The 15,147-nt window shown below is 37.4% G+C and overlaps 2 protein-coding genes across 2 annotated transcripts in view; one reads left to right on the forward strand and one right to left on the reverse strand.

Moving 5' to 3' along the window:
* The window catches only part of LOC105227723 (protein qui-1), a gene marked incomplete at its 3' end in the record, with an annotated part of 123,529 nt that overhangs the window by 97,681 nt on the left and 10,701 nt on the right, over positions 1–15,147 (forward strand). The window contains 3 exon segments of the mRNA XM_049453580.1: positions 2,952–3,130; positions 3,355–3,499; positions 3,656–3,821. Of these exon segments, the coding sequence (XP_049309537.1) occupies positions 2,952–3,130; positions 3,355–3,499; positions 3,656–3,821 (490 nt within the window).
* The window catches only part of LOC105230125 (atrial natriuretic peptide receptor 1), a 111,701-nt gene continuing 105,623 nt past the window's right edge, over positions 9,070–15,147 (reverse strand). The window contains exon 14 of the mRNA XM_049453589.1: positions 9,070–9,081. The gene's annotated coding sequence lies outside the window, so the exon portion shown is untranslated. The remainder of the gene's footprint in view (positions 9,082–15,147) is intronic.

Raw genomic sequence — 15,147 nt, forward strand, 5'->3', positions numbered from 1 at the left:
CTTCATAAATTTTGCAATATTCACAACCCCAACGTCAACTCAACTCAAGCAACTCTGAGCGTGCAGTAGAACTTCCAACTCGAGAAAACACCAAGTCTCCTTCAAATTCGCCTTCTTCTCATTAAGACAAACACTTTTGTACACAAAATGTTAGCAACTTTAAAATTGCATGCAACAAAATTTACTAAGCACATAAATATATGCTGCATTACTACTACCAAGTTGTTCTGCTCATTATTAGTTTAAACAAAAATTTAACCCCACCCTCTCCCCTCAAACATCAAGGCGTTATTTAGCGCTGGCGGGGCTTCTAATCAAGCATTACTTTGCGTTTGTATTAGTTGCTAGTGCAAGTTACTAAATAACTGTAAAGCGCCAGTAAGTAAATTCAGCTGCTATTACACGCTCGCCGCTGCCCTCGCCAGCGTTTACACCACACTTCGTTATCGCACGCTGCTTCATTTGACTGACTTAACAAGTTCATATCCGCAATGACTCGATGCGGAATGCAATTTTCCTCGTTCCCCTGCTGCTTATGCGTTTCTTCAGCGCTTGAATTCATAGTTGCAGATAATAACTGCGCAGACAGTTGAAACTTTCGATATTTTCTTTGCTTCTAATGCGGGTGAGGGGGTGTGTGTTTATTTGTTGACTGCGTTGCATTAAATTATTTTTCTCAGCTTTCTTCCATGCTATATACACACACACACATATGCGTATCTCATTAAGATTGCATAAACTTGGAACTTTTACAAAATGCAGCTGTGAATACGGATGTGTCATTGTGACTGCGTAAATTTATGCACACACGCACACACGCACACACATTTACGCTAAACTGCACACATTCATGGGTCTTACTTCTTTATGTTTGTGCGTTGATTCGGGATATTGAGAAAATACCAGCAGCTTGCTGTAATCTGCAACTGGGTATGCTTAAAATGGAATTTCGCTTATATTTTCTGGATTTGCGTAGCTGAAAAGTCCGGGATTCTACATTTCTTAAATAATTTTTAAAGTTTGAAGGTGGCACCGAACTTTAGTGCCCTTCAGAGCTGCATTTAATATCCCAAAACGGATCTAAAGAGATCTCTATCTTGATTTTCATTAATCAGTTTGCAAGGCTATAGTTGTCCGATATCGGCGATTCCGACACATAATCAGTTTCTTATGAAGCAAGGGACGTAAGCAACATTTCAGGTCGATATCTCGAAAATCTGGGAACTAGTTCATATTTATACCGACGGATGGACAAACGGACATGGCTAAATCGACGTAGTTCGTTACTTTGATCAGTTACACAATATATATATACTTTATAGGGACTCGAACGTTTCGTTCTGGGTCTCATAGAAATACAAATTTCTTCAATCTCTAGAACTTTCGTCATTGACTATAGAGCAAAATAAATAAGTTTGTCGATTCAGAAACTGGATATTTTTGTTGAACCTAAACCTCATTGGTAACCCGGAAAGCCTTTACGACCTTTATATGCCCCAGTGGTTTGATATCAGCAAAATCTTGTGGAAGTTCATTCCAAAATACCTGAAGGCCCCTTTTAATACGTGCGTTTGGAAGGGATATTTTCCACGCGAGGTTCTAGAGTATTTCCTCACCTGAAGTCCCTTGATAAGATGAGGAGCGATTCTCCTTCTTATCGGGTAGCAGTCTCCTTCCAGTACTTGGAAAAGTGCTGGAAAGACTTATGGTGGAACGGCTTCAGGAGTTATCATGGCGTATGTGATCGGATAGACGGTATGGTTTCATGTAAGGGCGCAGGAGGATGCGAGATTTTATGTTCAGAATGTTGTTAGAGAGAATGTCAATGTTTTACTACCCAAGCTGGGATCGAGTAGTGCAACGACTGGAAGAACAACGTTTCAGACAGAAAAGCCCTTTCTGCTCGGCATGAATGGGAGTGCCGAGATCGAAGTGGTTCGCGGCTGCTCATAGGAATCCATCTACGGTCCATATATTTGGAATCTCATGATATGCTTCTGTTCGGGCAGCTCGAGCCGCTCTGTAAATGTTGTTTGTATACGGACTACCTTCTACTTCCTTAGGTGTGGCGATCCATCGATATAGGAAAAGACGGTGCTTAAGAGTGTCGCCAGTTCGTCCATCGATTGTCCAGATGGACTTGTATGTGACGCAAGTCAAATACCTGGGGCTAACCATGAGTGAAAGCATGTGTTTCACTCCACACTTGACGAATGTGAAGGAGTAACTGCAGACAATCGTAGACAAAGTACGACGCATTTTGCGGAGAGTTTGGGGCCACGAATGCCGTGCTGTCTGCACAATATATCGTGATTTGTTTGTGGCCTGTGTCACTTATGGAGCCGCAATATGAAGAGAAATCCCGATGATGGTTTCGGGTTGCCGAAAATTCCTCTCGATGCAACGTTGTATGATGCTTGTGTTTGTGTGGGACATTGGGTTTGTTGAGGATAACCATGACTTTAGTTTTTGTCTAAGCCGGGGTTTTCTGTTTACAAGGCATAAGTCTTTGAATTCATTTTAGCATTAGAGGCACCTACCTGATAGGTCGGAGTGTTTGTGTGGGGCGCGGATTAAGGGTTGGGTGCTGCCGAATGCCCGATGTACTCGAACATTAGAGATCTCCAATAGTCAGATTGCCGAACAGTTAGGCTCATTTGCCCGTAAATTATTTAGGCGGCGAAAATGTTTAACTGGGAATTAGGGTTAGCTTCTTATATAAATATATGAACGTGTGATGTGCGTATGAGACCCAACCCCTTATCACCAATCCACAGCAGAATAGAAGCTCAACTGTTAGTCGTTTAGGCTACGAGGTCTGACTAAATACTTTATTCCAATACCACGGGGAGGAGTTATTTTCTCTCAATTTTGCAATTTATTTACTTGGTCCTTTTGACTGCAAACACTTTGATTTAACCAGTACTTCATTATTGCTTTACTCCCCGCAGTTCAATGTTACTTGAAAAATGGCATCCGGAGTATTTGCAGCTGCGTGACGCTATTGAGCGCTCGCTGCAAAGCATTAAACAAAATGCAAACTGCTCTAAAACGCAGCCGGACGACTTCACCAAGCGCGTGCAGAAACTAAGAGAAACTCAACTGGAAAAGGAAGTGCAAAGAGCACTGGGTAAGTGTGGAAAATGGCAAAGGAAATGCTTTACATAAAAATTAATGAAGCGTAGGCGAATAAAAAGAATAAAGAGAGTGTATTTATGCTCGTATTTTACACTGCTTTATGTGCTGTTGAGAAGAATTGAAAAGAACAAGACAACGTAATTTTAGAGTAATGGAGTAAACAACTATTTTTTTTATTTTATTTTATATGTTCATTAATTGCCCTTCTGCCAAAAGAGCTTTCGAATGACAAAATTTTGGCTGTGTTTCGTGAATGGTCTTCACAAATGAGCACCAAAAATGCGGAGGCTGGCGAACGATTGAGGAAAATGAAGGATGAGCTCACTATGAATTTGTCTTCCGACAATTATACCACACTAGTGTAAGTAAAAAATGGAATTAAATTTGAAAAATATATAAATATTTTTAAATATTAATATTTTTACAACAAATATTTTTAAAAGGCTTTCAAAATTACTCTCTTTCAAATCACATGTCAATCCAAAACCACTCACATTCTTCTCTCCTCTCCCACCAGTGTCGCCGGCAAATCGAATGATGGCACAATCGATCCTGACAATGAAGATCACGAAACATATTTGAGCAAATTTAAGAACAAAGTATTTGACAAACTACGCTTTCTCATCGAAGAGCATATAACCAACGATCCTGATGTCATCAAGGGGAGAAGAAAGACTGTGCAGGTGAGAAATTAGTCACATAAAATTAGGTATAACTTACTTTAGTCGTTAAAATTGTATTAAAAATGTAATGGGTTGAGTAAATGCCGGCAGTTTAAAATGACACACATGCTATACAACAACTACAACACAAAACTCGGGCATTTTATTACGAAAACATCGCGTGGACACATTAAGTTGTCGTTCGCTCGTTCGGTCAGTCGATTGTTGCCTCGCCTTCATGAAGGTAATTGCGTGCCACAATGAAGGCAAAAACAACAACGATCGGACATTTTCATAAACTCTTGTAGTATACGTAATAAATAATTCTTATGCGAGTTTGTGCTGGCATCAGCCAATCCATTCCAATGCCACACGAGTAGCAATATTTTGGATCAGCACTTTGTTATTCCCTGAACGGTGAATATTAAGTTTGCTACGAAGTTTTCAAAACTCAGTGGGAAACGGTGGAGACCCTACCCGATTTTATTTATACAATACAAAAGATTTGACAAAGGAACTGAGTCGCTTTAGCCAAGTCCTTCCCTCTGTCCGTCTCTATGTACATCCTTCAGATTTTGAGATATCGAACTAAAATTTTGCGCACGTTCTTTTCTATCCAAGAAGCTATTTATTTGGAGGAATCACCAATATCGGACCACTATAGGAGATAGTTGCCATACAAACTGAACAATCAAAATCAAGTTCTTGCATGGGAACCCTTTTCATTTAACTAGATATTCTCACGAAATTTAACATGAGTTACTATACGATTAAATACTACAATCTCCGAAAAAATTATTCAGATCGGACTACTATATCACATAACTGCCATATAAACTGACCGATCCGAATCGAGTTCTTCTATGAAAATCCTTGTTATTTATCGAGATTTCCTCACGAAATTTGGCACGAGTTACTTCTAGAATAAATACCTACTATAATCTCGTAGACAAATTATTCATATCGGACTACTATAAGTTATAGCTGCTATATAAACTGACCAATCGAAATCAATTATGACAAAAAGTTTATGTGAGAAAGGTAACAGAGCTTCGATACGCCGAAGTCAACATTTTTTCTTTTCTTTTTTGTTGTTGTTGCGTTGCTAACGAATTTTAGCAATTTAAAAGTTTAATGTCAGCTGTTTTGAACTTTCACTGATTTTCGACTTTCAATCATACACCCACGCACACATCGTGTAATCCAATAATTTTGTTAGTAATTACTCGGCAGCTCTGTCGGAAATTTGATGGATGAGTGCCAAGATGAGCGATACTTATTAAAAACACTGAGAAGTCTGGAAAATAACACAAATTGCCCATGAAGGTATATAAATACTTAGTACAAGGAGAAAATTTGGTAGAAGGACTTCATGCCATTTTCTAATTATTTCACTGCTCTGAATATTCAAACTCGACCTAACCTCAATTTATTTTTACTAACCCCGTCAAACTCTACAGAAAAGATTTGCAGCAGACTCACCAAAATTTCTGCAACTGAAAATCGTTAAGTTGTACAATTTTCCTACTGTGTCATAGAGATATCAATACGAGGGTGTAAAAATACATTTTAGGGTTGTGTAAACTCCTTTCGCTATTTCAAATTACGACACGTGTTCGTCAAAAACTCATACAAGCTAATTTTGTTAACAGCTTTTAATTGACAGCTTTTTCTAACTTTTAAATTGATGTTGGTGTCTGCAAGGGTGTCATACTCGTAATTATGTGCCAGAAATTTGAAGTTTGAAGTGATTTTAATTGGCCAATCCAGCGCATCAAGCGTGTAAAACGTACAAAGATGCTTAAAATTCGCGCCTAAATAATGTAATTAACGCCAAAAAGTTGAAAGCTTTAAAAAGTTAAATGTTTTATTAACTCTGTTATATTATGGATTGACGTCACTGAATTGGAGGAGTGTTGGTATAACAAAATTTTTCTCTATACACTTATTTTGTTATACAAGGTTGGAGTTTATAGCGCGTTCTACTAAACACGACTTTATTCTAAATATTTCGTGTTTAGCATAAAATAATGCTTAAAAAGTTTAATATGGAAAAAGTTTCCCTAAACTTGCCTTAAACACCACTTTCCTATGATGCTAAACTCGGAGTTTCATAAACTCAAAGCCTTAAACTCCGGTGTTCGTTTTACTTTTGACAAGCTTTAATAAATTAATTCGCCTCAACCTCGTAAACTCGTCTAAAACTCCACTTTACTGAGGTACTAAACTCGGAGTTTCATTAACTCAAGATCTTAACTCGCTTTTTTTACATTTGAAAAGCGTTAACAAGCTTACCACCTCAATCTTGTTAACTCGCCTTAAACACCGCTTTACTGTATAATTAAACTCAGAGTTTCATAAACTCAAAACCTTAAACTCGGGTATTTTTTACATTTTAAAAGCTTTAACCAGCTTGTTCGCCTCAATCTTGTTAACTCTCCTTAAACACCACTTTACTGTAAAATTAAACTCAGAGTTTCATAAACTCTAAATCCTAAACTCGCGTCTTCTTTCACATTTAAAAAAACCTTAACCAGCTTATTCGTCTAAATTTCGTAAACTCTCCTTAAACACCACTTTCTGTAAAATAAAACTCAGAGTTTGATAAACTCAAAACCTAAAATTCGAGTTTTCTTTTTACATTTTAAAAGCTTTACCAAGTTTATTCGCCTCAATCATGTTAACTTGCCTTAAACACCACTTAATTGTTAAATTAAACTCAGAGTTTCATAAACTCAAAACTTTAAACTCGGGTTTTTTTTTACATTTGCTTTATGCCCCAATCTCGTATACCCGCCTTAAACACCATTTTTTTGAGTACGTGACGCTTAAACCGACTTTTATAAGAAACGGAACGCATGTTTCGAAAATTTGCTCACAATTCAAAGCCGTGGAATTAAACTCAGAATTCCATTAACTCAAAATCTTAAATCCAAGTTTTCTTGCATTTATTTGCTTGACCGCCTTACTAAAGCTTATTCAATTGGCAGACAAACTTTAGCAAACCGCAAGCTGACAAGCAGACGAATTAAATTTGGAAGACTTCATAAAAACTGTCATTCGCATCACTTTTAATTATCTTGTTTGCTGCGAAATGGTGGTCAAAAAACTTGTAAAGTTTTCACGCACAGTAAGCCATTTTGATATCTACTGGCGGTGAGTGAGACTCGTTTATCTTTTATTTTTTTGAATTCCCAACGCATGCAGTTTTTAAATTAAAATGAAGCAGACAGGTGCAGAAGGAATACGAATTTCAGCATTTTCCCATTCATCAACTTTACCGTAAGCATGCCTTTGTACGCGATTAAACAAAGCGCATAAACTTTGGGCCAAACGTACAAAGGCAAAGAGAACGAGAAAATGTAAAATTCGTACAAAAAAGTTAAAAATTCTACGTGGAATATATTTTTATTTGCGTTGCGCTTACTGATTCTCAAGCTTATGTACAATTTAAAATTTTTTATGTTCCACGTTTTTTACATACAACTGGGTTTGTCATAATTTTGTGTATGGAAAAGGCTTGGGAAAAACGCAAACGTAAAGCTGCCGTTTATTGTTCAAATTTTCACGCAAGCAATGGGTTGTTGTTGCACAAGCGAATGCGAGCGTTTTTATTTTATTCTCTGAAACGCCAGCAATAAACGGGCTAAAACAAAGTCTCGCCTGCCTTACCATAAATGTATGCGCTTGTCGTTGTTGCTGTTGCTGTTGCCTGCCGAATTATCATACCCATATACTACCGCTCCACATTCTTGTTTGCCACAACCAACAACGCCACGCAATGCTTGTTGCTGTGGCAAAACAATGGTTCATGCCGCCCATCCCCGCCCCTTTCCTTTTCGAATTTTTCTACATTTTTCATTTTTCATTGCTCCCTGCAGTTATGTGTTTGTGGCGGCACGAAAGCATTATGGCCAACCGAACGCACGGAAGCACGTCGGTGCAAACAAAAAAGCAACGCAAAGCAAAAAAGAGAAACTCAAACAAAAACAAAATGTTGGCATAATTTGTGGGTGCGAAATATTTTTATGCTACTTTTGTTGTTGTCGTTGTGCTTTATGTGTGTGTGTTTTTTGTAGCCTTTTCAAAAATTACAAATAATGCAGACAATCAAATGTGACGGCGGCATACCTGGAAATCCAATGCCGATTCTCGCTGCAGAAGTAAAATGACAGCAAATTGTGTTGTTGTGGTGTGTGTGCGGGACGGAAGGCGTTTAATTAATGATACTTTATTATAAGCCGCATGAAATTGCCTCTTCGACGTGCAAGCAGTCACGCCAGCCGCCAGCCTGCGTAATTATTACACGAAATTCGCCATATTTATTCTGTCAATGTGGCTTATTGCCACACATGTGGCAAGCAATAAATTGTGCCCGCATGACGAGGCCGAAATTAGTTGCGGCAATTATTCAAGACTTATGAATACGTGTGTATGTATGCATAGATGACTCGGCTTTGTTATTTGCGGCTCAGGACTTATTATATATGAGTGGCCCTAAAGGATTTTCTCTTACACCTCCCAAGTTTTCTTTTTAGTATTACAACCTTCGTGACAAACTAAATATACCATGTTCAAGTTGTAAAGAGTGGAGATGGCATCCTTGAGCTCCAGATGAATGAGCAAATCCAAAGTGAAAACAATGGTCATTGTCTTTTTAGTCATCAAAGGCATCTCCACCATGAATTTGTTCCTCCTGAACAAACCTTCAACACCAAGTTTTACGTGGAAGTACTAAAGAGACTCTAACGAAGGGTCAATCGTGTCCGACAAGACATTGCAGCCGATTAATAGTTGCACCACGACAACGTCCCGACTCTCATCGCCTTTCTTGTGAACAGCCACTTAACCAAGGCCGGCATACTAACGCTTCCACAGCCGCCTTACAGCCCAGATAAGGACCGGACAAACTCTAATCTCTAGTGTTGAATGAAACGCGCTTTCATTACCTTTGTACTTCCAGTGAACCTTCATTTTATTCGAGAGTCAACGAGGAATGATTAAATGGCACCCGGTCATCATTTAAGCGAATGACGATTCTTGGACACAGAACTGAACCTGATCATATTACTGTTTTTACTACGTTTCCTAGTTTTTACACTCCCCCTTTCTAAGTATGACGTAGTTTTCTTCAAGTTTATACACCATTTTCCTCTTGAGTTTAGTTGAAAACAAATATTTTCCAAAGCAAAAAAGCTTCATTTATACCCATATTCATCATTTCAATGACTTATCTACTAACTTTCAACTTGCCTAAAGGGTTTGCTTTTCCAAAATATAATAAGTCACGCAAACAAACTTTGTGGCAAACTACCGCAAATAAATAATTTAATGATAGCAAATTTGTTTTTGTTAGTTGTGGTATTATGCTATGAATGATATATGGGTATTCGCTGAGAACGCCGCAGCTGTGCCAGCATTTAGGAGCTTCCGCCAAAAACTTAAGCGCAAAAATCAAGAAATTCACGGCGGAAAATAAAAACGCAGACAGCCAAAGCCGACACCGCGCAGCTGCTACAAGAGCACCAAAGCAACGCCACAAAAAGGATAATTTCTTAACAGCTGCTAACGAGCAGCCAAAAGGATGCGCCGCAAAGTGTTTCAGGCATTTTAACGAAATAATCGAAAGCGAGTACATATTTCTACGTACTCACACACCAATTTGGGTGCGCACAAATTTGTTTATGGATTAAAATTTAATGAGATATTAATTAAAGACAAACAAATCAACGGCGTAAATGAGTTTATTTTGTTAAATTATAATTTAAATTTGGTTGGCAGCACTGAAAACACCGGTTTCAAATCGGACAAGGCTGATGATGAGTTTGTGAGCTTTTTTTCCTTGGTTTTTTCATACATTTTGAACACTGTGTTGGAGAGTTTTCGAACATTTGATAGAAATTTTCATTTCTCGATCTTCTCTGTCTACAGCTGATGCAAAAAACAAGCTTCTGTAGATTCTTAGATGATATTATATTATATTTCGTGTCTCAGTAAGAATTCAGCAAAGACAATTTGTATGTACCTATTTACTTATTGACTATAGGGGAGACACAAACCTGGTTGCAATTAATACATGAACCCTTTCGGTTCAAAGAGTCAACTAAATACTAATGCTAAATTTTCAAAAAATTATACACGGTTAACAAATTTTATATTTTTTAAAAGCAAATCAAAATTTAAAAAATCGTTGCACAATAAATAATAAATTAGTCGAAATTATTTTTTTTTACTTTCCAAAAATCGCCTCATTTAAACTGTCACACTACATGTACGCCTCAATTTTTGATTCCTCACCCCTGAAACCGGCTGACTGAATATTACATATGAAATAGCATAGACTCAGTATATTTTTGCTTACTATTTGCCAGCTTAATTTATCTGTTAGCTTTACACGTCGGTCTCAATCTCTCGAGACACGATTTCAATGTCAGCCATATAAAATGTCACTCATACGCCCCAACAAACCAACCACACAGCATACAAATAAACAGATTTTCATATGAATTCGCATTGACATACAAACATGCGAGTGTATTTGCATAAAGTGCACAGTGCCACACGAGTATTTCCATTATTTTAATTAACAAAACTACACGCAGCTAATTTAAATAAACACATTGATGCGATCAACACTCAAATGATTGTGTACACAACACCAAGTTGTTTACTGTAGCAAAATACAATATGAAAGAGCAAATGCACTCGCATTTAAATTTTGTCAATATTTATTTAAATGCTAACACATGTATATTGTATTTGAATGCACTTGCAAACTCTGTTTCATTCGAAAGATAAACAAGTATTGCGCAATTCTTGTGTAAAGGAACTAGTCGTCTTGCAGGACATTGAAAATTGTATAGCTGATTTGCATTATACGGAGTTAAGTGGTAATAATGTAAATAAGTATTTACATTTAATGTTGTGCAATAATTAACTATGGTACAAAAGATTTAAATGATTGAACTAAATTGAAAATTATGTCTGGAAGGTTTTCATGTTTTCAGTTGCTGATTAAACGTTCTAAAGAAAGCTGCCCACACATATGTAACTACTAGTAGAAAGCTTTTGAAAGATAATTGAAATACGTGAAATGGAACTTACTGTTACAAACAGGCATAGCTTACTTCATATTCAGAACACAAGAACATTATTAAACCAATAATCAACAGCAAAAGCAAATTTACAAATTTAGGTGTGTGTCTTCGCTAATATTTAAAGCTAAGTGAGCCTAATTGTAGGCAAGAATTTAGTTTAGAGCTAAACAAGCTCTTGATAGATAATTGAAATACATGAAATGGATCTTACTTACTACAAATCTGCACAGCTTATGTTACATTCGGACCATATAACCATTATTAAACCAACTTATCAACAACAATATCAAATTTATGATATAAGGTGTGTGTCTTCGCTAATATGTATAGCTTAGTGAGCCTAATTGTAGGCAAAGATTTAGATTTTAGAGATAAACAAACAATGCTGTTTGTAATTAGCACAAACTTTTAAGATTGATGTGCTCTACAATGATGAACTTTTGCTTAACATTTTAAGCAGAAATACGAAATAGTTGTGTTAAAATGTTATTCAATTATTTGAGATATCGAACTAAAAATTTGCACACATTCCTTTCTCGCGAATAAGCTGCTTATTTGTCGAAACTGCCGATATTGGACCATTATATCATATAGCTGTCATACAAACTGAACGATCAAAATCAAATCCCTGTATGGAAAACTTCTATATTTCAAAAGTTATCTTCACGAAATTTGGCACAGATTTTTCTTCAAAACAGAGCTATATTTTCTGAGAATATGGTTTAGTTTAGCAAATAGATACCATACAAACTAACCCAAAAAGTAAAGTCCTTGTATGGAAAGCTTTTTTATTTGACAAAATAATTTCATCAAATTTAGTACGACTTAATTTTTAAAGCAATAAAGTAAACCTTTGTACAATTTGTTGCGATCAAACTGCTATTTCATATACCTGTCATACAAACTGAACCATCAAAACCAAGCCCCTGTATGGAAACTGCTTTATTAGACGAGATATCTTCAAAAAATGTATAGATTCATGGCTTGTAGTTAAAGACAGAGCCACAATATGTTCCTTTTATGCTTTTTATAATTGTTTTGCGGCAGTGAAACCCCCATTTAGTTTAATTACTTTCACAACTTACTCTTCTTTTCACCTTAATTTCACTACACCTGCTAGTGCGACACACATGCCCACAAGCCTACGTGAGTAGTGACTACTCGTAAATGTCGCAACTTTTTAACCGCATTTTAACTACACAAGTATAACAAATTCTCACACTTGTTCCACCTTTTTATGAGTCAAGCAGCGCTTCACATGGTTGGCGTCGCTTTTGTTGTAGCAAGAATGCATTTTTAATGTTACACTTAGCCAACAAAAAACAACACAAAAGAACGAAGGGAGAGGATTAGACAAATAAACTACATACACATACATACAAATGCAATATATTACCGTTTTACTTACTTTCGCTTTTAATTCACTTTGCTTTTACAACTTTGACGTCTGTCATTGCTGTCAGGGCTAAGCGGTAAACGTCACCTGCTTTAACATATTCATTACTTAGGAATGCACTTAAAAATGCATGGAAATTGAGCGTTTTTCGCTTTACAACTATTTTCACATTATTCTTCTTCTTACCTTGCCTTTCGTAATTTTTCGCCCGAATACCCGAGCGCAAGTTGCATTTCAAGCGATGTGCCCACGCCTGCCTTCGATGTTGCCGCTGCAACATTGAAAGCGCGCGCTTCACTACGCGCGGCAATGCATTATGCAAATACATGTTTATGCCGCATTTTGTGTTGCCGCCACGCTGGCTGAAGGACAACGCGCAGCGTAGCTAAAAATAAAAATTTATTTGTCCACATAAATTTGCACATAAATGGCCCTTCAATCCAGAAACGCTGGCGTTCTTACTTTATGCCACCGATTCTCACGTGACGCGCTCATTTCCGCCAAGGACAGCGCAGTAAATAAAAGTATCTTTTGCACCTCCGCGCAGTTAACCTGCTTATGTGGCAAGCAGCTTTGTATGTGTGTGTGTGTGTGTGTTTGTGCATGCTTAAAAAGTGCTTAGAAGACCCACTCGTTTAGTGCAAACATCAAACTAAAGCCCTCAAATTGGCATGCCTGCACACTTTTTAGTGGTAGCCAAGCACCGTTGCACCGTTAGGTGGGCGTAAGCGCTAGCAGTAACGGTGCAGTTTTAGTATCGCTATAATTTTAAGCGTTTTGGCGTGGCTGTCAACTTTTTTAAGCATTCCCCCGCTAATGGCCTTTTTATGCGAATGCAAATTCTCAAAAGCTCATGGACGCATAGCTTTCACAGCTTTTCGCTGGCAAAGTTTCGGTTAAGTGTTTGCGTGTTATAAGCAAAACGTCAATTAAATGGATCATAAACGAAATTTTAGTGGCAATTTGAGGTATCTCAACTCATTTAACGAATGATTGTTGTTGTTCTTGTAGTTGTTGTGAGCACCAATTATTATATTCTTTCTATGGAAACGCCATCGCCTTCATGGCGATAAATTTTGGATATCTGCATGAGATAATCTACTACTTTTACTGTTTTCAGACTTCATTTTATTTGAGTCTTATGGCCCCATTCGACTTTCACTATATAAATACTCAACCGATTGTCTCATAAGATTACATGGATTATAATGAAAGCCAGTAAGCTACTTGTAAACTTCGAATCTGATAGCGTAGATTTTCCAGACCAATTACCAAATTAATACAAAACTCTATTATCGCCTTCAAAATAGTATCCTAAGTCCGGAAGGCTTCTCTTTCTTTTCAAAGATCATATTCTGGCTCAAAGCAGGCTACTTTAAATCTTCATTAAATGAAAGGAAACTGTAAGATCCTCACAAATATATGTATACTAACCGTTCTGTTTTCGTCCATTAAAACGACATGATCTAGCCGCGTAGCCCCAGTCTCCTAATTCGCTGAACTATATCAATATCTCGTATAGCTCATCGTTCCATCGACTGCGGTATTCGCCGTTTCCAATGTGCAAAGGACCATACATCTTCCACAGGACCTTTCTCTCGAAAACTTTTAACGCCGACTCATCAGATGTTGTCATCGTCCACGCCTTTGCACCATATAACAGAACGGGGATGATGAGTGACTTGTAGAGTTTGTATTTGTTCGTCGAAAGAGGACTTTACTTCTCAATAACCTACTCAGTTTGAAGTTCGAAACTGACATTTTTGTTGGTGTTAATACCGGTTCCAAGATAGACGAAACTATCTACGACTTCAAAGTTATGACTGTCAACAGTGATGTGGGAGCCCAATCGTCATACTCGTGAGTGTTTGTTTGATGACAAGAGATATTTCGTCTTGCCTCCGTTCACTACCAGACCCATTTCCTTAGCTTTTTTATCCAATATGGAGAAAGCAGAAATAAAGGCGCGGACGTTGAAGCCAATGATATCAATATCCACTCTTATAGAAGATGGTACTTTCCCTATTTAGTCCTGCAGCTTGAAATGTTTTCGCCAAGTGTAGATTGAAGAAGTCGCACAATAGGGAGTCACCTTGTCTAACGGAGCTTTTGGTATCTCAACGTCAATTTACACAACCGTATTATTGTTCCGAGGATACCAACAGACATAGTGGCATAAAGGCTGCTTTTCGTGCTGTAAAAACAGTTTTTAAATCGACGAAGAGGTGATGTGTGCCGATCTTCGTTCTTGTAGCTAATGCCACCTATATATTTTTACCTTTACACCTAAGAAAACTGTGTATTTATCTGATTCAGTCTGCATGTGCCATGAAAATATTCTACACTGAGTCCTGCCATAAGTTCTGTTACAATTTACGCCGGTATAAAAATTAAAACATTTTTTAATCAAGTTAACTTTATTTAATAACGCATTTATAGTACAACCTTCAAGACCTCAAAGGTCGGACACTCATCCATAGCAGAATGCACGTTTCCGATTGATAGGGACGAAGATGCTCTAAGCGAGTTGGATATTTTTTGAGACTCTTCCGATTTCTGTGAGTTATTCGACAGACCATTTTCTAGAACTCTGACTACAAATTGCAGTCAAATGAGTTCAAATCTGGACTTCCAGTTAGATAAACAGCAACAGCTATTAAACCATGAGTACTGATTTGAATTCACTGTGGTGTGATGTTTGCCATGTTTGCTAGGAAAGGATGTTAGCTGTCCTGGGTTTGCCAAGTATTAGAGAATAACGAATCGAACACGCTCATCAACTATTGTACTCAATTCTTTAACCAAATTACTACATATGTCGCTCTTAAAAAGCCTTGTTAAAATATTAAGTCGA

This window comes from Bactrocera dorsalis, chromosome 3, assembly GCF_023373825.1.
Source record: "Bactrocera dorsalis isolate Fly_Bdor chromosome 3, ASM2337382v1, whole genome shotgun sequence".
Taxonomy (NCBI): domain Eukaryota; kingdom Metazoa; phylum Arthropoda; class Insecta; order Diptera; family Tephritidae; genus Bactrocera; species Bactrocera dorsalis.